This window comes from Manis pentadactyla, chromosome 7 (assembly GCF_030020395.1).
Source record: "Manis pentadactyla isolate mManPen7 chromosome 7, mManPen7.hap1, whole genome shotgun sequence".
NCBI lineage: Eukaryota > Metazoa > Chordata > Mammalia > Pholidota > Manidae > Manis > Manis pentadactyla.
In genome coordinates this window covers 121171889-121196163 of record NC_080025.1, presented here as the reverse complement: position 1 = coordinate 121196163, position 24275 = coordinate 121171889, and the positions used below count along the sequence as shown (strand labels likewise).

At 35.6% G+C, this 24275-nt stretch overlaps 1 protein-coding gene across 4 annotated transcripts in view; it reads right to left on the bottom strand.

The window, feature by feature from the left end:
• The window catches only part of PTPRZ1 (protein tyrosine phosphatase receptor type Z1), a 160128-nt gene that overhangs the window by 36309 nt on the left and 99544 nt on the right, over nucleotides 1-24275 (bottom strand). For 2 of the 4 annotated variants that reach the window (XM_036905647.2, XM_036905649.2), the window contains exons 9-12: nucleotides 19428-19612; nucleotides 17643-17769; nucleotides 11354-11400; nucleotides 3527-7088 (exon numbers count right to left, since the gene is read on the bottom strand). In XM_036905647.2, coding sequence (XP_036761542.2) covers nucleotides 3527-7088; nucleotides 11354-11400; nucleotides 17643-17769; nucleotides 19428-19612 — 3921 coding nt within the window. The remainder of the gene's footprint in view (nucleotides 1-3526; nucleotides 7089-11353; nucleotides 11401-17642; nucleotides 17770-19427; nucleotides 19613-24275) is intronic. The other 2 variants (XM_036905650.2, XM_036905651.2) reach the window with 1 other exon arrangement.

The window sequence follows — 24275 nt, the reverse complement described above, 5'->3', positions numbered from 1 at the left end:
ATTTAAGTTTCCCCAAAGTCTCCACGGCTTCCTACACACTTGGCACATTTGCTATTTATACCAAGTATCTTACTATCAATGATATGAGACTAAGGGAGTCAATTTAGTTTAAAAATAAATTTGAATTTGAATAAATTCATAAATACAGCATTTTTATATATATTTTAAATGTATCTAACCATAGCAAACTTAAGAATTGAAATGACAGCTTCCTTCTGTAAGGAGAGATGAGGTAGAAAGGGTCAAGAATTTCATCCACTCATACAGGAAATGTATCAGTGGAGTAGAAATGACATTCAAATTACCCAAGGGGTGTTTGTTTTTATAATTACAGATACTTTTGGTAGAAAAAGGTGAAATTCAAAGGCATGGCTAAAAATTATAAGACTAAAAATCACAAAATCATATAAATGGAAATACTATAAATCAGTTGATCCCTGAGGTGTAGTTAATAGTTAATGTTCTTGTGGGAGAAGCTCAAGTCATTACATATTGTGTGATGCTCACCTGGAAGTCTAAATAATCTCTGATGGTGACTGCACTGAGAATTTCTTCATGAAATTTAGGAAAGCATGTTCTTTTATACATAATAGGCTTTACATTTTTTTTCTATTGTAACTACGGTTACCTAAATGGAAATTTTGTAATAAATGAAAAAACCTGCCTAGCAAAGTCCCTAGTACCTAGAAATTACAAATGGTGGTTAATATTATATCTATTATTATCTGTATCAGTAATTCTTGCAGGGTGGTCCCCAGTAACGCATCAGCTTCACTTACATCCTGTGAAAAATGAAAAGTTTGGTCCCCACCCCAACCAGCCCAAATCTATTGAATCAGAAACCACGGGTAAGGCCCAACAATCCATGTTTTAACAAGTCCTCTGGGTAACTTGGATCCACATTAAAGTTTGAGATCCAAGGATGTACATTAATTTATATACAAAGTGAGCTTATATAATTATAATCAAAGGTCTTCAATGACCACAAATACTCATAACAATATGTGTATAGGTATATGTAGCTACATATAGATATATGTATCTCATTTATATAGATGTATGTGCACATATATGTGTGATATATATAAAAATATATAGACAAATTATACATATCACATACACTATAGACATGCACTATATGTAGACATATAGTTTTGTGTGTAGACTTCTCTCATTTAAGTTCTCTGGGAGGTCTGAGTTTAAAATAAACTTTTTAATTAGGGAATTAGAGTGACAATTCATGGTAACTACATATTATGAAACCTAGGTATTTTATACAAGATGAGATACGCCATGAAAGTACAATCAACTGGTTGCTTTGTACACTGTGAGGAAGAGCTAGTTGTACTGACTTTTATACTCATTAGTTGAGACACGAATACCTATTTTGATGTGCCTCAGTAGTGTAGGTGAGTTACCTAAATGATAGCACAAGAATATACTAATAGATGATTAGATAATAAAGCACTAAGATTAATTTTTTAAAGTATGTTCTGAGAATAAAACAGTATAATTTTGGTATTACAAATTAAGCATTATATGTATCTTATTGTCCTCAATCATAAAAGTATAGACAGACACCAATAACACATATTTCCAGTCTCAGTTTTGTATTAATGCCCTGTGTGATCTGGATCAAGTAATCTAATGCCTCTGGGACTCAGTTAATGCATTCAAAAGCTGCAGATACTAATATTTTTCTTATCTCTTTTATTTTGAGAGACATGTAAATCATTCTACATTCTAGAGTATATAATAAAATTATAATTTTCCAAATTCATCTGAAAAGACTGATATAGAGGCATATTCAATTATTGGATAAAAGACTACATATGTTTTTTTAGATACAGTTTTAAAAACAGGCAAGAATTTGTCCCTAATCTTGTTTGATCTTATTTATTTCATTAATTATGTTTGATGACTTGGATGTTATATTCATATTTTTTTTTGCCTCATCAGTGAGAGAACATACTCTTAATAATTAAATAAATCTAGTAAGTGCATTGAAGACAAACTGCTAAGTTTTAGTGAATAAATGTAGGTTTGGCATTTTGCAATATATACATTCTTTCCATAACAGCATAACACAGCAAGAATGCCTCATGATGTCACTCCCTTGTAAGAAGATAGATGGATCCTTGATGTTTTCCTTTAAAATGAATCTAATAAATATTTTTTAAAAGTACCATGGTTGAAGCCAGTAACAATTCATATACATGGCAACACTAATGAATACAGTGACCCATGGATTACTTATTCATTCTCACATATCAGAGTGTCAGTGTGTAAACTGTAATGCAGTGTTAAGTAGGTATCAAGTCAGAAGGCTGAAAAACTTTTCTATAAAAATGTACAAACTTTTAATTGCTGCTGCACTGAAAGGAAACAGGTAACTCAAGGGGTGAAAATAACAAAAAGGAAAAATATCATGTGATTGGTGTCTATGTTCTGGATTATACATATCCACTTTTATGCAGTAAGAGTGCAAGATACTACTTTAGCCTATCTTTTGACTTACTGTAAAGACTGAAATATTATCATTGTTAATTTATAAATGCCTTAAAATTTAAGATTATAAAATTCTGATCAATTCAACAAAATTATCTAGTATTTCATATGCTTAGTGTTATTTAATTTCCCCTTTTTTCCCTATTGACATGTAAAGCAAACATCTGTATGATATATGCTGCAAGTGATCTGCTTTAAGAAACAACTGGCCAATAAACTAATTTGCATAAGATACATTAACAAATGAAATGCACTTCTACAGAAAATGTTCTACTGTTTTACATCGTGTCATACAATACCTATACATACTATGCATATTAATGCCCATTATTTAACTTCTTAAAAAGGTGTAAAACCCCAAGTACAAAGTAGAATGTATTTTGTTAGTTCACACTGCCCTCTTTAGGAAACAAGGTAATCAAAGAGAGACAATTAAAAAAAAAATCATACCACTAACTTTCAAAATTCAGCAACAGAACTTTTTTAAAAAGCTCTCTAAGCTGACGTGGACCATGCAGTTATCTAACCCCTTCCATGGGGTGGGTCAGATGGAGGTGCATATATCATATTTCTGTTAGATTTAGAATTCATTTTATAATTCAACAGAATTAGGTCACAACTTTTTTTAGAACATAAGTAAACAGGAAAATTAAGATAATCTATTAGCCACACTCCAATCTATCATTTAAAAAGCAGTATACTAAAAATGTATCATGCACATATAATTGTTCCCACATATAATAGGCATCTTGTAGAACATGAAAAATTGGTGGTAAACAGAAGTTGTTTCATCTATTTTGAAGAAAATTAAATAAAAAACCAGAACATGTCAGATATCCATTTGAAGTAATGAATAAAATCATTCTTTAAAAACTAATCAATTCAGTTGAATATCTTGAATTAAAAAAATGATGTGCCATTTTACCGAATTTCACTTCCCATGATTTTTGTCATTTTTGAGGAAGAAAACCACCACAGTCTATCACACCTCAATCTATCCCTTGGATCCATAACTAACCTGCCTCTGCAATGTTGACTACTTCTGAGTGCCTGCTAGTAACAGTCGGTGTTGAGGACTGTGGGGATCCAGGAGTTATTTCTGAGTCACCTGCTTCTGGGACCTCAGCAACATCTCTTTCACTAACATCTGGAAAACTGGAATCTGTGGAGGTCTCGTTATCATTAAGGCTATCTGAGGTTCCTTGCCCTGATCCACTCTCTTCATCACTTGTAAGAACTGCCCATGCTTTAGATGCTGGGGTGAAAGGAGGCAGGACGTCACCAGTCTGCGTGTCATCTTCCCATTTGCCATCCCTGGGCTGTTGGGGGCTTGCATTTCTTGGTGGTGATTTATCAGGGCTTCTCTCCAGATTGGTTTGACTGTCTGATACTACACGGGTGACTTTCTTTTCTTCTCCAGAATTCTCAGATAGTGAAAATGAGACTGGATTATTTGGATCCACAAGACTGCTGTCTTTGGCATCTGGATCATTCATTACCATTTCCTGTGATTCACTATAGGAGGAGCATGCCATACACTTATTTATGGATAAGCCGTCTCTATCTCTGTCATCATCACCACCACCACCTTCACCATCGTCACTACCACCCACTAAATCACCATCAGATAGGGCACTTTGAACCTGCTCAGAAGTCGTTTTAGAAGGAAACAGAAACTTGGTTGTGGCTACAGAACCATCTTTGCTGGGAGAAATAGCTGTAAAGGAAGCATACACATTTCCTAAAGGAACAGAATGATCGGCAGTTACAAGTGTTTCAGGAAAACCAGCAAATACCTCCTCGGTAATAGAAACCTTGCTGGTGGTGGAAACTTTATTGGAATATGTAAGCTTATTTATAAGTGTATTTGGTGGCATATCAACAGATAAAACAGGAGTGGCAAATGCATGCCTTCCTTTTGGGGGAAAGCCATGGTTAGTCTCCAAACTAGCAGTTTGGAACATCTCATTGTTACTGTACAACGAAGGTACCAGTTGCTGGGAACTTTCACTTTTAAAACCTGGTTCAAAATATTTCTCACTTGCATAAGAAATGGTTAAACCGAGAAGTGAAGCAGCATGTATATTAGAGGCAGGCGCAAAACCTGGTACAGATGTAGAGTGCAGCGTATTTTCACTTGAAGCAGAATTTGATGCCGTGGGGCACAATACCGTAGAACTAATTTGATCAACCTTGGGGGTGTCAGCCAATACTGGATCACTAGGCAGAGCTGGAAGAGCAGTTTTAAGCAATGTGTCAACATCAGAAGCCTGAAAGGAAGGTGGCAGCAATACTTCAGTATTAGAAGAAGCTGAGGCCTCATGAAATAAGAGCTGAGTTGAAGAAGATAACATTTCACTAGAAGCAGGGTCAGAGGTCGCTGGCTCTGAGTTTACACTAAGCACAAGTTTGAGCAAAGTGTCACCAAATGCTTGAGATACAACATGTGTAGGTTGAACTGACAAGTTATTTTCTGGAACTTGACTAATCTCATGATCAAAAACCTTAGTGGCAGTGTAAGCAAGAGACCCTGGAAATATGCCTTTTGTGCTAGATATGGAAACAGAAGATTCTTGTAAAGATGCATTCAACTTATTTACATTATCATACAGGTTGGGCATGACTGTGCCTTCAGAATGGTAAACCATCTTACTGAAAGAAGAAATGCTCAGTTCAGTCTCATTTCCATATATTATGTCACTTTTAGAAAGCAGCTTATTATCGTCACCAAACACAGGTGTTGTATATGTCAATTCAGCTACAGAAACAGGTGAAGAGATGTTAAGGGCTGTCGGACCATCTGTGTCAGGTAAAAGAAATTCACTACCAGAAGAGGCTCCAGACCACTCCCCGTCACCAGAGAGGCCACGAGTGAGCAGCGGCAACGGTGCAGCTGGGGTTCCTAATGAAGACTTAGGCATCGGTGTGTGGCTAGCGCTGCTAAGCAAGGAAGCCTGATGAGATACATCAACAGAACCATGCACAGGTATTGCAGAACTGTAAGGAACAGTGAAGAAGTGTTGGGAGCCCTCATTATTAGATAAGGCATACGAGGTTTCAGGCCCTGAATAGTGTGCATGCATCAGGACATCACTGCTGGACAGTTCAACTTGAGAGAACATAAGCATTTTATAAGGGGCACCAGATTCACTACCACCACATTCCAGTGTCTCTGGAGCAGCACGAGCAGTGGTCTGATGTGACACCACATCAGAATATTGAGCAAGGCTGGGCTCTACTAGCAAATCACCCCCAGCCACTGGCAGAGAAGCATGCAGGGGCACCTGATCGCTCTCAACAGCTGAAGTAGCTTGTGGAAGGATTTGAGAAACTGTATACAGATGGTGGAACAATTCACTACTGAAGGAAGCAGAGGAAAATGGAAGCAAAGGTGCACCATCATAGGAAGACAGGATGGATTCAACTGACACATCGACACTGGGAAATACAGGCGTAGCATGCAAGGCCGAATCACTACTTGAAGCAGCAGGGAGAGTGCTGAGGAGCTGTTTGTCAAGCAACAAAGGGGTGACTAGAGGAAAGACTTCACTACTGTAGGAAGGTTGGAGAGGTGTCTCACCATTGTATACTGGCTGAGTTGTCTGCGAGTGAACCACGCTGACCGTGGGGACCAAATCCTGTTGTCCCGAAGACGGAGTAAAAGCATGAGGTGTTACCTCAGTCGGGAAGTAGGTGAAGGTAGAATAATGGGGCATTTCCATGTCTGTGGCTGAGGGACCCTGAGACACCAGTGGGCCTGGAGAAGGGGCCTCAGTTGTCTCCTCAGATTCATCAATATGTATCTCAGTGTGATTAGCCCGGGGAAAGCTCTCTCTGCCTGACCCAACATCGGGCTGTGGCGTCACATCTGTAGTGCTAGGAAACCACACGTTCCCGTCAATGGAAGGATCCTTGAGAGAGTCTTCTGAACCTGATGAGGCTGAATCTTCTGAAGCGTTTCTTGTAGATTCAGGTAGAAGGACATCATGTGTGACTGCCTCTGGGTTTTCTGAAGGAAACATATACCCATGGGATACGCTCTCAGAGATGAATGGCGTGGCAGAAGCTGCCGGACTGGAGCCTGAAGAATCATCGCCTCCTGGGTCAAGCTTGAAGTCGGTCAGTAAATTTTCATCCTCACCGATATCAGTAGATACCTCTTCAGATTCCATTACAGAAACGGTGTTCAAAGATTCTACAGTCCCAGATGTGTTCATGTGCGGAAACCTGAGAACAGTTTTAGAGCCCTCGCTGGAAGAGGCGGGAGAGCCTCCCAGAGTGTGAGGCGTCCGCTGGGACACCGTCTGTGAAATCAAAGCAACGTCTTTTCCTGGGGCTAATTCAGTGACCGGATGGGACGTGGAATCCAGAGATGTGCTGGGAATATCACCCTTTCCAGAAAATTCACTTCCTCCTGTTGGGGATCGGTTAGTCTTGGCCTCATTGTACGTGGTCCCTACACGACTGTAGTTTGTTGTGGTAGGAACCTGGGCTTCCTTTCTCCTTATTTGGTTTGTAGCGCTGTCTCTACCAGGATTCACAGCAATGTCTTCTTCTATGGCTTTTCCCTCTTCTTCCTCCTTTGAAAAGTAAACAAGATTTAATGGAACATAAGGAAGTAAGAGAAAAATGAAATGTTATTCATTTACTAATGTGACACTGCATTCTACTGTTGGTCTTCACTTGTGGGATTTTGGAAACTTCTCGTAAAGCACATTCCACAGAAGCCATGCCTCTATCCTGTTACCTTTATCATCCACCCTTTACGGACAGTAATTAAGCTTAATGACAACCCCCTACTTATAGCTACCCTTATTTTAAGGCTATATGGAAGGAAGGAATTAAGTTAACAGACACCATAGCTTTGAAAGGAAACACATTGTAGATGTTTACTTATTGAGTGTTATTTAACACAGCATTTGTTTTCCTGTTTTCCTGTTTCTCTGTTTAGTTCATCTGCCAACAAGCTAAAGAGCAATTAGCTTCTTGTGGCATGAAATGGCGATGAAACGATTTATTTCAAAGACCAAAGTAGTTGCACATTCAGAATATTTCATTGTATATATTCAGAATAAATCACAATTTTTAAGCTAGCATAAGAGGAAGATTTAGAACTGGAAGAGGTTTTCGTTTTACATTTTGTTTTAAATACTTTCCACTTAAGACTCAGGCAAACATTTTAAAGACAACTGGTCAAAATATGCATCTAGTTCTAGTTACTTAACTTTGTGTCTTCCTTAGCAAAAGCATTCAGACGGTCCAGTCTTTCATAAATGCTTAGTCACTGTGATGGGCCAGGAGCAATCTGGCTAGAGGTCAACTAAGACCCATGCTTTCTGTTTTGTTTTTTCAAACTGTGCATTTTTAAAATATGTCTAATCATGTTTAGAAAACTAAATTGCTAAAGATATCAAAATATGGTATTTTTAGTCCAAACGGGACATGGTTTTATCAGTTTATTAGCATTGTCATCTATTAGCTCTTCTAACACTGTGTTCCTTAAAAAGAAAAAAAGTGACTGAGTACAAATTAGTCAGTGAGAACTTGACCAGTATCAGTAGAAAGAATCTGACTTTTAAACCATGAATGCTCATCAGTATGTCTCACACACAGGCAAAGCTGCATGGCACAAAACATGAGCTTTCAAGCATAATGTCTGCCTCGCTACCCAGAGCTTAAGTGTTTTTTTGGTTTTAAGTATTTTCTAAAATATTTTATTTTCATATGTGAAAACTCTGGGAAGTGAGTCCATTTTAATGATCTGGATTTTATTGATGCTAAAAGTAGGTATTCTCTTAGATTCTTGAGACAATGTCCTCACAAGTGGTACTTCACGAAATTTGCATTCTGTTTGATACCTTGCTCACAAGGACAACCCAAGAGATTTCACCAAATAATTTCATGAATGAAATATGTTCTAATCTACAAGCCCAAAAACTTTATGCAAAAAAGAATGGTTTCCCTTGATTTCCTCTTGGTTCGTGCCAGATATCTCTTCTTTCCCCAGAAGTTCTCATAAACATTCGTTTTATAATCTGAACCAGAGTTTTGCTGAGGACCAATGTTAAGCTTAGCTATGTGGCCTTTCTTAGCACTTCCTCATTTTTGCACGTCTGGATATCTGGCTAGATTTCCATCGTCACTCCACACTCTTGCCCTCTATCCTCTTCCAAGGATTTTTTTCTGCTCTAGTCAAACCTCCATTTTCCTACCTTCTCCCCTCATTCTCAGTGGATAGTTCCTGTTTACAGAGAAAACTGAGGTCACTAGACAAAAATACACTCTTCTTCACATTAAAACATCAAACCCAGGGACCCATTAAAACATCAAACCCCTGGCCTCACATTCTGTTACAGTTGAGGAGTTGTTGGTCTCCTTCCTTTCTGATTCCGACTACATCTGTGTTTTAAATCCATTCTTTATTACCCTCTTGGGAACTGAATGCAACTGAGTACCTCCCTCTATTTCTTCGTTTTCAGTTTTGTTTTCTCAAATGGATTATTCTTACCAGCTTAAATCAACCCAGATCTCTCCTATTCAAAAGGATCATAAAGGAAAATCTTGAATTCAGCTTCTAGTCATCATTCCACTTCGCTCCTGCCTTTTGCAGTTAAAGTTCCCAGAAGACATGTCATCTATATTCTCTATATGATCTAACAATTTCTATAAAATCCCATAATAATATTGCTTCTCTTCCTCTTTTCTTTTATTTCCAAACAAACACACTTAATCATTCTCCTACCACAAACAATATAGATGTCTATAACATTTTTCTTAAAGCATAATGTTACTCACCTATTCTTCTGTTAGATCTCCCCCTTTTCCCTGACCTTTTGATCTTTTGAGGAAAACACCATACACATATCAACACACATATCCCCTTTACTTCTTTCTTTTCTAGCAGACTTTAGACTTTATGAGGGTCAGATACTTCTCAGAATGTGATAAAGGTGATGGACCATCCATTAATCCTACCCAACCAAATTCTATAGATCTCTATGAAGTCATCTTGCCTCATTGCCAACATTTCAAGAAGAATATATCATCCATGCTCTATGATTATTTTAAAAATTATCTGAAACCACAAATATATTAATGGATGCTCCTTCCTATAATTTCTTATGGAGTTATTGTGAATCCCTTTTCCACTATGGTTTGGATCTGTGTCATACCTGTTATCCTTCACAACTTCCATTTAAAAATATTTTTTGTTAAGCCTTGATCATACTGGAGACACTTTGTCTTTCAAAGTAATGCATTTTTGCTTGAAAATGATCTGAGAAACATTCTCCAAACGATTCACTTACATATGGAGGCCTAAAAACTTTTATAGATACAATCCAGGTATTTGCCAACAACTATCATTCTTTCCTGCATGAGTCAGTGGAAATGTATAGTGAGTGGTATGGAATGAGTACTTGTGTCCCCTGCTCCCCAAATTCCTATGTTGAAATCCTACACCACCTTGTGATAGTATTAGAAGGTGGAGCTTTGGGGAGATAATTAGGATTAGATGAGGCCATGAGGGTAAAGCCCTGATGAATGGAATTAGTGCCCTTATAATAAGAGTCATGAGAGAGGATTTGTCTCTTCTGCTCTTCTCTCCTCCACATTAAGATACAATTCGTTGGCCATCTGCGATCCAGAAGGCCCTCACCAGAACCCAACCCTGCTGGCACCCTGATCTGAGACTGCCAGCCTCCAGAACTGTGAGAAATACATTTCTGTTGTTTATAAGTCACCTAGTTTGTGTTATTTTGTTATGGCAGCCCAAAAGCTAAGACATAAACCAATAATTTGAATTTACAGTGTGAAAATAGTTTATTCTTGCCTTTGACTTTATCCTGGTGATCATTTCTAAGTCCACATATATCCATGTGCATGTGCAGATCTGTACATGTGCACACACACACACACACAAACACAAATATCCTTAGCTTAATTCTCTGAACTCTTGTTAAAAGGCAGACTGGTCATTTTGGTAAAACAACACATTGTAAGAAGTAATTGCCATAAGATATATAAATTGCTGAAGTAATTACACATGGGAAAACACAACCTAATTGCTATTTATTCCTAGATCGTAGCATTAGTTATCACACTTTGTGAGCTCAAACCCACACAGTATTGATGCACACATTTGAACTACATTAGCAATAGCACCTGGATTTAACATATTATCTCAGTTAAACTGAATAATACATTTGGGCTTAGGACAAAATGTAAGATGTATCAGTCATTATCTATTTTAAAAACTAAGACAATGTTAAAATTTATAAATACTCTTAAATATTTGTTTACTTGAAGGACATTATGCTAGCAACAGACACTTAAAATATGAATAGTCCAAATACAAATATTCAAATTAAATGGGCAAAATAATATGTACGATTTATATATTTTGACTTATATTTATTATCGATCTACCAATCATTGGTTAAGTTAGTGATAAATAAACTGTAGCAATATTAAGGCTTGAATAAATATTTAGTCTTCTAGAAAAGTTTGAACACTAGAAAGATTCCAATTTATAGCTATAGCCCATAGCTATAATTATTTTTCAAATTCATTTTTTTAATTACCACCAACCTTTTCTATCTCTGCTATTTTTATTATACTAATCAAAGTGTCTTCCAGCTTCTTCATAAAAGAATCACATGAATCATGAATCACTTACATGATTATATGCTCCTCCACTAACCCTACAAAGAATAATCCATCCACTAACCCTACAATGAATAATCCAACATGACATTTTATTAGTGTAACATCTGAAACTTAACTAATCATGCAAAATAGACTTTTTAATTCTAAAACATTTGAATATAGAAAACAACTATGATACCTTAATTATTTCTTCAGTTCCAATTAGATCAGGGAAGAGGTCAAGTTCTACAAAATTAAAAACAAAATTATTAAAAATTTATTCAACTATTTCAGCTTTGTGAGTTTACCTTTGGATGGAAAGGGGGAAAAGAAAAATAAGACTGTTACCTTTGAAAATATAGAATCTTTCAATACAAAAATTTCAAATTACAGTTTTCAACACTATTGAACACTACATAAAACAACACTCCATAAACCTATGTGAAACTGTAGTCAAACCTTCTATCTTAATCCTGCACTCCAACTCCCTGCCTCATTCTTACCTTAACTGGTGATTGAATTGGTGACTGAAACAAAAAAGGGAGAGGGGGACAGCAAGGCTGATATTACTGAGTGTGAAGAAACCCAAATAATTTTCACTGGTGCAGACTCTCTGCCCTCCTTAGCAAGGCTGACAAAAGCTTAGATGGGGAAATGCCAGGGATTGTGGGAACAGACAGCATTTATTTTCTTATTCAACTACTTATTCCTTCTTCTTATCCAGCTATTTATTCTTCTGAGTGTCAAATGCTTCTTTATATTTTCCAGATTTGCCATCATACCTATTTGTACAGGGGGTGCTGTCTCAGTAAAATGGAGAGTGTTTTCCAGAAGGTCCAGCCTGGGTTGGCAGCAGGAGGGATGGATGGGAGTGATTCCCCTGCTTTCTCCCAGGGAAACTCGCTAATGCTGTCCATGCAAAGAATGTAATCACCAAGAAGGCAAAGAAAATAATGCAAAAAAAAAAAAAAACAACGACCAGCATAATTCGTTTCTGCTGTTCCCAAGTGACCAGAATTGGTATGTTTTTAGTACACAGATATTGCAATCCTAAAACATGACCCATCAGTAAGTGTTAGGAAAGAGTAGGAGCTGATTCTCTCTCCAACAAGGAATCTAGCCCCACTGCTAAATCACTGAGGGGCCAGAGGAACATTTTTCCTCACTCATCTGGGCTGCCTAAGTCATCAGGAAGGTGGAAACTGGGATCTGTGCAGGCTCGAGCATTATTATTGTGATGCTCCTCTTATTCTTATTTTATAGAATTTCACTCTATCTCCAAGGTTTATGTTCTTCCTTATCCCAATGCTGCTTACTTACTACCTATTATGATTTTATAGATCCTTGAAGGAAATGCACATCCTATAGAATTTTCAAAAGCATAACTGAATATTATTTATCAAACCCAGTCCTGTTTTATAATAGACTTTCTTGAGTTTATTTTTATCAGAAAATTTCTAGGTATTAAGAAATGTAATACCATAAAATAGGCCTACATGTACAAATTCTATTTAGAAGAGTATTCAAGTAAAATTTAGAAGTAAACCCAGTTCCCAAGAGGATTTAGATAAAAATTAATATTCTTGACTATTTAGCTATTTCAAAATTACTCACCCTGAACAATTTTGTGTGCTACAAAACATGTAAATATTCATTGGAAATAACCACAATCACAATCACAAATTTTAACTCTCAATTATTTAGTTTTTTCTTGTTAAAACTGACCATGAAGGAGTTTGGAAACTTTTATTCAGATCATTAGTCTTCTCCTTTTTCTATTGTCTTTATGAAACCTTTTCCCACCTAGTTTCTCATGCTGTTTGTTCTTCATTTCCAAATTAAAGTGATTTCAGTAGTCTGAAATAATTGTGTGTCTATAACCTCCAAGGAAACCAGTACGTGTGAATTTAAAAATGAGACACAAGTAAACCATGAAACACAAATAAGAACCTTCAATATGATTTTCTAAAAACTACAATTAGAAGAGCCCAGGCATGTAAAAATCTTCAAATTCAGCAGGTGATACAAGACACAATTTTACTGAAAATGTTTTTAAATGGAGTCACTCCTTTTCATGTACTTTTAAAATACTTTAATGTTAGCGAGGTCAAGTCATAATCAAATACTTGTTATACACATATTATACTGCAGATTTTCTGTTAAGAGGTTATGGGAAAAAATCTGGATACTTCATTCTCTCCAATCTTTAAGGGAGCATTTTAAAATTTAAAAAGAAAGGTATAGTATCACCTCACTTCAGTTTTAAAGGGCAGAGGTAATTTTCTTATCAGTTATCAGGGTTAGAGTGGGGTGCATATAACCACACGGAGGACTGATTTCCTTTTCTTGCAGTATTCTCTGAGTGTACTGCATTTGATTTATTCTTATCCTTTTAGCAGAGCATTAATTATTGATTATGGTTCCTAATAAGCTAACATACATAATTTTACCCAATCATATCCCCTAAAGAGTACCATTGAATTGTATGATAACCAGCTTTGATGTTTACTGCACTAAGAAGAGGTGGCCCCTTTAGGCCATTGGGGCAGAGTGTATGGGCCCAATCAGCTCTTTGACCTCTTTGTTTCACGGCACTCTCATGGGTGATTATCTCAGGGTGGTAAGTATAAACCCAGTTTAAGGATCTTCATTCTGCTTTCTTATTAGACTCAAATAATTTGAATTGACAAAACGTCTGGGGTTGCCCAAGGAAGTGTCGATACCCTCCCCCCAAATTATCCAGAAGTCTTCTGCTGAGCCTCTTCAGAAAGATTCTGAAATAAAATACTTTTGGAAGATTGTTTCTATCGTCCTGGAGATTCTGAAGACATACTTCTGGGTCTGCAAGTTCACAGCAGCAAAGGTGTAGCCCTGGTGATTGACACAGAGTCTCATATTGGGGACCCTATAGCCTGCTATTTCCTCACAAATAGTAACTGATGCTGCAGGAGCCACTGGTCTGATACAGGTACTAGTGATACATAAAATCATTCAAAAGTTAGGCTGGTCTTCAGAATCTTCTCACCTTATCAGAACAGACTCCGTAAGGCTACAAGACGTCTGACAGTAAAGACTGTCAATATTTATCATTTTAAGAGAACCCTTAAAATTTACGTTCATGTGATAACTGAACAAAAGCTATTGGTTCATTCTGGTTTTGTTTCTGGGGACATGTAGTGTTAGATTTTCTAAAAAAGCATATTTAATATTCCATAACACAAAAAAGCAACACTGATATAGGTTGGCAGGCAAGGCTTATTTAATTGTTCGAAGGTAAGCCAAGTTTCACAGGGCAAAAGGTAAAAGCAATGTGGGCTGCAATCTCTTCAAACTGAGATTTTTAAATGTCATTTTATAATAACACTCATAGCATAGGATGGTACAGGCAGGGCAGGACAGATGTACAGAGATTTAATGACAACGATTGTTATACAACTGAAAAGCACACAATAACAGGCAAATGTGTTGATCTAATCCACCATGCATCTAAATCTAACACATAATTACCAAGGCCCTAAAAATACATACTTAATATCCTCTATAAATGTATCACAATTAGCCCCTCATTATAGAAGAGAAATACACAGTATATATTCATAAAAGTCTACAAAGTATTTGAAAGGAATATACATTTCTGTTTAACCTGAAAAAGGTTTCCTTGACAGATTTAAATAATTTCTGGATATGAGTTTATGCATTTATCTTAAAATAGAAATTCATAATAATATTTAATGGACACTACAGTGATAATGCTGTAAAAAACAAATGTAATTAATATGCATAAGCAATAAGTTAATCATATTAGCCGAAGTTAAATGCACAATTTGGAAGACTGAGTTTTCCTTTACAGATATTGATTAGAATATTTGAAATCCATGACTGAAAGAATGAAGGCAATTATAAATGACCTCCTTCATTTCTTTTCAACAAAAGCAATATTTAGAAAACACCTTATCTAAAACACCAATAGAATATTCAGTAGGGTATTTTACAATGTTACTAAGGTAATGAAACAATATGATTAGCAGGATAAAGGCGTGCTAATAAAACCATAAAGCAAGTAACAAACGCAAAAACCGCTCACACCTCTATTAGCTACTGAAGTCACAAAACACACACACACCTTGTAGGTAAACCTCAAGGAGGTATTGCTGTCAAGACTTCCACTGTGACATAGTTACCATAGAAACAATATTTAAGAGAATGTAATTTCAATAATGAACAGAAAATATATGGACTGAGTTGCCATTGCAGCCTTTTAAGATCAGAAAGAATGAGTTTTAAGAGAACTAATATCTTCTCTATATTATATATACCCCATCAATAGACCCTTATATATATTTGTATTATATATATAATACAGGCTCTTATATACAGACCTTAAACTTTGGGTACATTGGTTTTCGATGAAGACCTTTTTGGTAAGAATACTTGAGAGATAATTTATATTAAGTTTTTAACCATTGGCTTTTAAGAGGAATATCATAGTGAAACATCAAATACCATCTTTTATTAAAACTTTATTATTATATAAAATGCTTTAAGGGACTGAGACATCCAGGGCAGGAAATTAAAAGGTGTGTCCAAACAAGCATTTCATTCATTCAACAGTGTCCTAATCCTTTGAATAAATAAAGTTATAATATGAAAGTGCTACAAATGATACAAGAATGTTACACTTCTGCCAACATAGACTCAGTCTGAAAGGATCACTCTGAAATCACTTCTGTAGAGAATAGATGTTTGATCTGTTTTTCCATATTCAATAAAAACTTCAGAAAGTTAAAAATATTTGGCATAGTGGATAGAGTAAGAAAAAGCGTAACATAAATAGCTTAAAGTAATAATTTTTTGTAAACCCCTGGGGAATTATTTTATGTACAGAAATTAGAGTGGTATAATTAAACTGACATAATAAAATTCAATGAATGTATTCAATATGATTCACATCCTAACATATACAATAGGATTAGAGGAGATTTTTATATGTCATATTTCATCAATTCACATATGATATTGGCCAACATGGTCAATGCTGCGCTGCTAAAGATGTCATTTTCTTGGTGGATCAATATGAGGAACTTTGCTGAGGGATGACATTCAATGGAGGAGCATAACATGATATAGTTGAAATCATCGTCAGTTAAACTGATACTCACTTTTCAGTAAGACTTAACAGTTCACATTCCATTTAAAAATAACCTGATTTTGAAAAACAATGCTAAATAAAAACAATAGGAAAGACAATTATACCCAGGCCATGAGGCAGATCATAAGAAATATTATTAAGTAATGATACTACCATCATGATAGTGGTACTATCCATTAGCCATCAGTGCCTTAACTTCAGAAATATCTTGCCAAGTTTTGTAGCCTGCGGTTTGGAAGGATACAATCTACATCTAATGCTGATATATATTCTTCAACTTAAAAATTCAACTAGTGAGAACAACTATGGTGAGGTAATCAATGAATGAACTCATATGGATTAAAGTCTCTGCTATACCATATAGACCACAAAGGCAAATCAATACACAGCAGTTTCCTTCCAGACGCAAAACTGGAATATGCTATAATTGATATAATGTGTAACCATTCATTTCCATTGAACATTTGTAAAAATATCAGTGGGTAGCCTCATGATTGGGAAGACCAAAGAATATTTACATTTATGTATGCATGCATGCTTGTATATATTTATGAATATGTATATGTATGATATGTTGTGTAATATGCACATATACATATATATACATATGTAGGTATATAATTCCATTCTATTACTTTAAAACTGCTTATACTAACAAAAGACTTTAGTTATGTAATTTGTAAATTGTCAAATTATGATGGTTAGCACATCATTCAATTATTGCATAAGCTTTAAGATAAAAATATTTTCCCATAATAGTTAGAGAAAATGGCATGCAAATAAAACACAATTAGACAAACTTTTTTGTTTTGATTTTATGAAGTAGTCCTGGAAAATCAGCTTAGAGAAAAGCACTCTCCTTCCCCTCCAAATGGTAAAAAGTAGATAAAAATATCTAAGATAAACTGTTGAGATGCTTTGCATAGATATTTCAAAGTACCTCACATGGTCCTAGGGTCACGAATATACTTACTACAAAATGCTTTGGGGGCTGAAAAAGGAAATAAACACAAATGAAACCAACTCTTCATTATCCAAAGTAAAAGCCTTAATATTTACATAGCTATTTTCATTTGGTAAGCATTATAGACATTAAAACAGTTTTGCTCTTCTCATTTTACAAATAGAAATAGTGTAAGTGTACTTATTGTCCTGCCCCAAACCTGCTGAAGGAAAAATGGGCTCCATGCTTCTCAAAATTACCTGATGATCCAGACTAAAAAGAAAATCATTTTGCCCTTTGGTCAGAAGAATATAAAGTCAGAGAGAAAGCACAAGGCATCCAGGAATACTCGCCTCATTTATTTACAATATAAAGGCTTATCAGGGGAGCACTTACCAGGGTCATCGGAAGGCATGTCAACAACCAGCTGGTCACTGTATTTTCCATACAAGCCATTGGTGCATATGGCTACTATTTGGAGGACATAACTCATATTGGGTAGTAAATTATTGAGAATAGCACCCTAAAGGAAAGACGTCAGTAATTATACAAATGTGTTATGCTCATAGGAGTACTTACATACTAGACATCTGTCCTTAGAAAACCTTTTTCTCATTTGTTAATGGAAAATATGTATATTTCTCTAACCTAAGAAAAATCTACGTGATGTTAAGAAACTTGTGGTATTTGTGAATTAGGAAGATACTGGAAAATAGGCATTTTTTTTTTTTTGGCTTTTTCCATTTTTAATTAGAACTCATCAAATTAACAAATGAGTACCCCAAACTGCAAATTAATATTTTAGGCATATAAATATTTAGCATTTGCAGAGAGCAAAATGTGAAAATGAAGAACCAATTTATCCCTTTATCTTAATATGTAAGCCAGACAACAGAATTATTACCTTCTTCACATCATTATGAAATGGAAAATAGTATATTCCCATAAGTTCTACAACTTACCCAGTTCATAGTGTTTCTGTTCTAGACAACCGAGTTAACAAGTCGTTACCAATATGATCTATTTAGTCCATATGGTATTCAATATCATGATAACAAGGACAGTTTTTGTTTAAATGTAGTTTCCTAGGATTTGTGGGACTCTAGATGTCTGAATGCAGAGTTCAGTGACTTTGACCTGCAGTGGGGCATTTCCAGAGCCACACCCAGATGTGGTTTTGTCAACTACACCCCAATGGCCAGCACTTCCCTGCCAAGACAATGCTTCACGTTTACATGCTCAGGTCATAGAAGGCATCTGTACCATATTTTCCTTAACTCATGTGCGTGGGTGGGGAGAAAAAGGGGTGGATCTTTTCTTAAGGATTACCTGACTTGTATCCCAAAAGTTCTGACTCAGACGACTTCACATCTGTTATTTGGAAATTTGATGTAGAGTCCTCTAGTCTGTCTATCTCAGGCTGGGACAGTAGGATGGGGGGAACAATTTTCAAGGTATCAGAGCACCGGGATTCCTGGCCCAATTCTTTCCACAACTGTGATGTAACAGTCAAGATATTTAACTGATCTTTGAGTCCCTTTATAAAGAGAGGCTACACTAGATGATCTACAATTCCTGTGTCTGCTTTAAGTGTCTACTCTATCATGTGGTTGGCAAAGTTGTGCTCTCCCTGTAATTCGAAACATAAATAAGAACCTAATGTAATTCACTAAAAGTTTTGACATAACAGTTTCTGCTTCCCTTTCTCTTCACTGGAAAGCTTCATACACGTCTAAAGTAACCAAGAGCAACAATTGACCCTTGAACAACATGGGTTTGAATTGTTTGGGTCCACACATGCTTGGGATGTTTTTCAATAACTGTATTGAAAAACTTTTTGGAGACTTGCAACACTTTGAAAAGATAGGTTCCTTTTTCTAGATTACTTTAGTGTAAGAACGCAGTATACAATACATATAACATACAACACCATATATAATGCATATAACAGTTAATAGGTATTAACTGTTTATGTTATTGGTAAGGCTTCTGGTCAACAAGAGGCTATTAGTAGTTTTGGGGAGTGAAAAGTTATACATACATTTTCAACAGCACAAGACATTAGGGCACCTAACCCCCATGTTGTTCAAGGGTTAACGGTACAATCCTTTGTTAAGTCTTACTTTAAAAAAATTAAACTATAATGTTATCAGTACACAAAAGAATTGATGTTATAGTTACCAAGTCTTGGTAGCCATCTGTCAAAAATTCATGCTTTGTTTGGTCTTCTCCCTCTAACTGCTGGTACAGAACTGCAAACTTCTCAATCATGGTATCATAAACGACGCGAGGTCTCTCCCAGGTAACAAGAAGGCTGGTGTAGTTCTCTGGGTCAGCTTGAACATTTTCTGGTTCTGAACTACAAACTTCAGAGAAAGAAAACAAGTACAGCTGATACAACTGTCAGCCTCTAGGATTCTATCAAGTAAAACATTCTATGAACATTTCTGCTGTATTTTATTTCAATAGAAAGTGAAAAGTTATAATTTTCCCACTGTGGAACTTTTGTTTATGCCATTTCCTGTATATGAAATACTTCTTTCTTCCCTCCTGTCTCTATCTGTTCAAATCCTACTTTCCCATTCAGGAAAGGTCTTGCTCAAATGCTGCCTCCTCTGTTAATGCACACTCTGATCTCTGACGAAGTGATATGTCTTTTTTTTTATTGTTTGTTTTGTTTTACCACTATCATTGCATTAATTGCATGTGCTTTTATATTGTTTTTTCTTTTTTCCTGAATGGATATTAACTCTTCTCATAGATTATACATTTAAGAACTGTAGCTTTTTTACTTCTCTTTTTGGGGTGTACTTCTTTATGCCCTTCACCTGTTTCATCTACCCCTTACTCCCTCGCCTACAGCAATAACCAGTCTGTTCTCTGTTTTTATGAGTCTATTTCTGTTTTGTTTGTTTTGTGTTTTAGATTCCACATGTATGTGAAATCATACATTTTTTTTTGTCTTTCTCTGCTTGACTTTGCTTAGTATAATGCCCTCTAGGTCCAACCAGGTTGCACAAATGGCAAGATTTTATTTTTTTATGGCTGAGTAATATTCCATTGCGTATATGTACCATCTCTTCTTTATCTGCTCATCCACTGATGGACTTCTTTATCCCCTTCCACATCTTGGCTATTGTAAATAATGCTGAGATAAACAAAGGAGTACATACATCCTCTTGAATTCATGATTTTGTTTTCTCTGGGTAAATTCCCAGAAGTGGAATTAGTGGGTTGTATAGTACTTCTATTTTTAGTTTTTGAGAATACTCTACACTGCATTCTACAATGGCTGCACCAATTACATTCTCCCCAATAATGTATGAAGGTTCCCTTTCCTCCAAATTCTTATCAACACTTGTTATGTCTTTCCTTTTTTTGATATTAGCCATTCTCACTGGTGTGAGGTGATAGATTATTTCTGTACTGCCTAGAACACTGTCTTGAATATATTTAGCATACAAATTCATTTTTAGAAATAAACAAACAAAGGATATCATCAAGTTTATGGTATCTTCATTTCTCCTGTTTGGTACCTGACAAATATGTTTAGGTTGGGACAAGAATTTCAATTATAAAAGACATTATTATTGGACATTTGTTGTTTAAAAAGTCCTTGAAATAATTAAAAATTCCCTATCAGAGAAAACCATAAGAAAACAACTAAAACTATCCTTTCAGTATTTTTCAGAACTGCTAACAAAAATCCCACATTGGCATCATAGATTAAGCAATTAATTTTAGGGAATTAGAAGATTTATTTGTCTCATCTGAAAATACATTGTGCAAATTGCTCAGGGACTTAAAATGAATTCAAGCCCATGCTGGGAATTATGCCAAAAATTTAGCTCTACTAGAAAGAATAGTCTGATACTTTCTGACATGACATAGATTCATAATGTGATAGTTTGGACTAATTGTGAGGATAAAAATCATAAAAAATTATAAAACTTTCTGATATTGTGCTAATGAAGCAAAGTAATAAATACAATCTCTTTATAGGCCTGGTAGTTATAACAGAGAGGGAGAGGAAGGTCTCTAAAGTTAAAGATTAATTAGTATGCCCACAGAATCCAAGCTTTGCTTTCAGAGGATACAAAAGTTACAAGGCCACTAAATGAGACCATGTAGTTGACTTCAGTCAACCAAATTGTCACTGCTACAAAAGGACTCTGAAAATAGCTAGCATCAGGATGAGACCAAACAGCCTTTTTGTCGAGCCTGTAGTTCTTCTCTTGAACACAGGAGGGCACCCAAAACTAACAATTGACCTTAAAAATTGAAAAATTTTATATACAATACTTAATAATAGGAATTTTAGCACAATGGCATATGATTCAGTAAACTATGAATATATACGCTTTAAATAAATGCATGCATAACTTTATATGAATTAGAGACAGGACTTTTCACTGTAAAAACTATGACGTTATTTTTGGTTTACCAAAGATTTGAGGTGGGGTGTTCCTTTAGGACCAATAGGACAATTACTCCATTATCAAAAAACATGAATTCAGAATAAGAATATGTACTTTCATTTAGCTGTGGACTTTATTCTACTGAGCGACACTTCTATTAGTGTCCACCAGGTGGCAAAAGACTGTCAGATTATCTCAAAAGTGAGCTACTCCTTCCTGTAATGAATGTATCATTGGAGGAACAGGATTGCCTCTGTTCTAATGAATCCAAGTTCATTTTTAGGAGGTTGAAGAGTGCTTCTGGACAATAGTATTTGTGGATTTTGTCCTACAAAAATCAATCCCATTTTTTTAGAGAGTGAGAATAATTTAGAGTGAACTATTTTCTTGCCCCAAAATGAAACTTTCTTAAAATGCATTAGATTTATGCATGCAAAACTAAACATAAAAATCTCTTGAGAAAAATGTAAAATTATTAACAGCAAAATACCCAAAGGACTATTGCCTAAATAACACAAACTACTGTGGTCAGGTATCTATGTTTATCTCGCCTTAATAGTAGAAATTAACAGGTGCTTCCAAAAATTTTAAGAAATCAGAATTAATATAAAATAGGAATCTCAAATAAATTTATATTCCCTTGCCATTAGGTTTCATTCTTTTACTTTCTTCTTTAATAATCTGTAAGAGCTTACTGGTAACTTGTTTAATAAACTTACATTTTAATTACAAATTTATTTTAAAACACTCCTTTTATTTATCAATCATTAATAGCTTAGTAGTAATTTATAAAGCTGCAGCTAAATCTTACCTTTTAGATGCTGAAGTATAGGATTTTATGGAAAAATGATACATACTTTAAATGTATTCAAGAGAAAAACTTGTGCTTTTACATAGTCTAAGATCTTGCAAAGAGCTGCCATTCTATAAGATAGGACCAGATCTTTTAAATAACAATCTAGTTAATTCCATATGCACTACTTTGTTTTCAAACATAAAGCTGGGTAAAGGCCATGGAATGTTATTAATTTGCACTAAATTTTCTAGGTTTCCCTTATATTTCTTATTGAAATCAGTTTAATTATCTTACTAGAAGGATACATACTCTATAAAGCATATTATCTGGATTTATGCTTTTCCAGCATTAACATATACTCAGACATCAAATACAAGCTACTAACTGATATAATAAAATTGTATCAAAAATACAATTTCCTTATATAATGGGGAAGTCAGAACTATGTTGAGGTCCTATTTCCTTCTCCAGGACTGAATCGAATGCCCTGATTCTTTTCCACAAGCTACATGTGATCTGGGCCATAGTTACTGATTCTTAAAGGAAAGCTGGCCAAGGAGAATCCGGTTCTTGCAAGCCCATGGCTCTAAGCCAGGCTCTGACAAATCTGGGTCGATGTCAAGTCACACAGAATAGAAGTCAGTGCTTCAGTGCAAATGCAATGGCCCCTCACATATAAAGAATGAGGATGCCGTCTCCTGTATAAGGGACCAAAGAGAGTTCTTATGAACAACTTATTTTTAACATTCAATTCTCATGGGTTTAGTTCCAGGCACTCTGGGCATACAAATAAACATGGAGCTGTACCTGCCATTAGGAAGCTCATTCTATGATAGCTTCTAGCTCTTAAATTTAGTAAGCTATTAAATGTAATGGGTGCTTTGAATTTCTAAGTCCTAGACTCCATTTACAGAGGAATGCAAAATGAACTTGTAAAACAAAAATCTACCATTTAGACCAAATTAGTTTGTGCTTTTCAAAATTGCATGTTTTTTTTTTCCCACTAGAAGTCGTAAAAGCTTCACAAACTTTTAGCTGACACAAAGTCATTTATCCTCTCAAAACTCACACGAACTGACATGAAGAGCAAAAACTTCATACATTGGAATGTGCAGAACTTGCAGAGCAAGTACCAAAAGATGAATAAGCAAAGCATTGGGTGTCACCAGGAGAAAAGAAAAACAGTGGAAAAAGAAAGGGAAAATAAACGAAGAAGTATGAACGAGAAGAACAAGACAACCCTTTGGCTGTGACAAGTCTCTCAGCTAATCATTTAAGTTGATGCAAATGGCCCAGGGGAGGCATGAGCTCCTTCCGCCTTTGCTGTTCTAAGTGCCCACCTTGGAGGAAGGGTGATATGCCCTGAGGGGAGAAGGTCCAGTCTTAGCTTCATGGAACTGAGTAAAAAGGTGGATGGAGGTGAAGAGACAGAGTGGTGTTTCTTGGGGCATGGCAGACAAAACAATGACCTAAGATGTCACTAAGTTTTATCCAGGTATTTACCACTGACTTGAAGTTTAGGACAGTTTAACACAGCCCAGAACAAGAGTACTTCATGAATACACACTGATAAATCCATCACATCCTGTTTGAGGTTTATGAACCTCATGAAAATATATTCAGACAGATACTTTCACAACTACAGTGAGAAGCTTGAAGATTTAAAGACTCAGAAGATAACCAATATTAAGATTAGGATTTCCCCTTAGGAAGTAGTAGATCTTCATGAAGCTAATATGAACATTGCCACAAGTGTTAAAAATGATTACTAGGAATGATTGGTCACTGATTTGTACTTCTAAATGATTACAACAT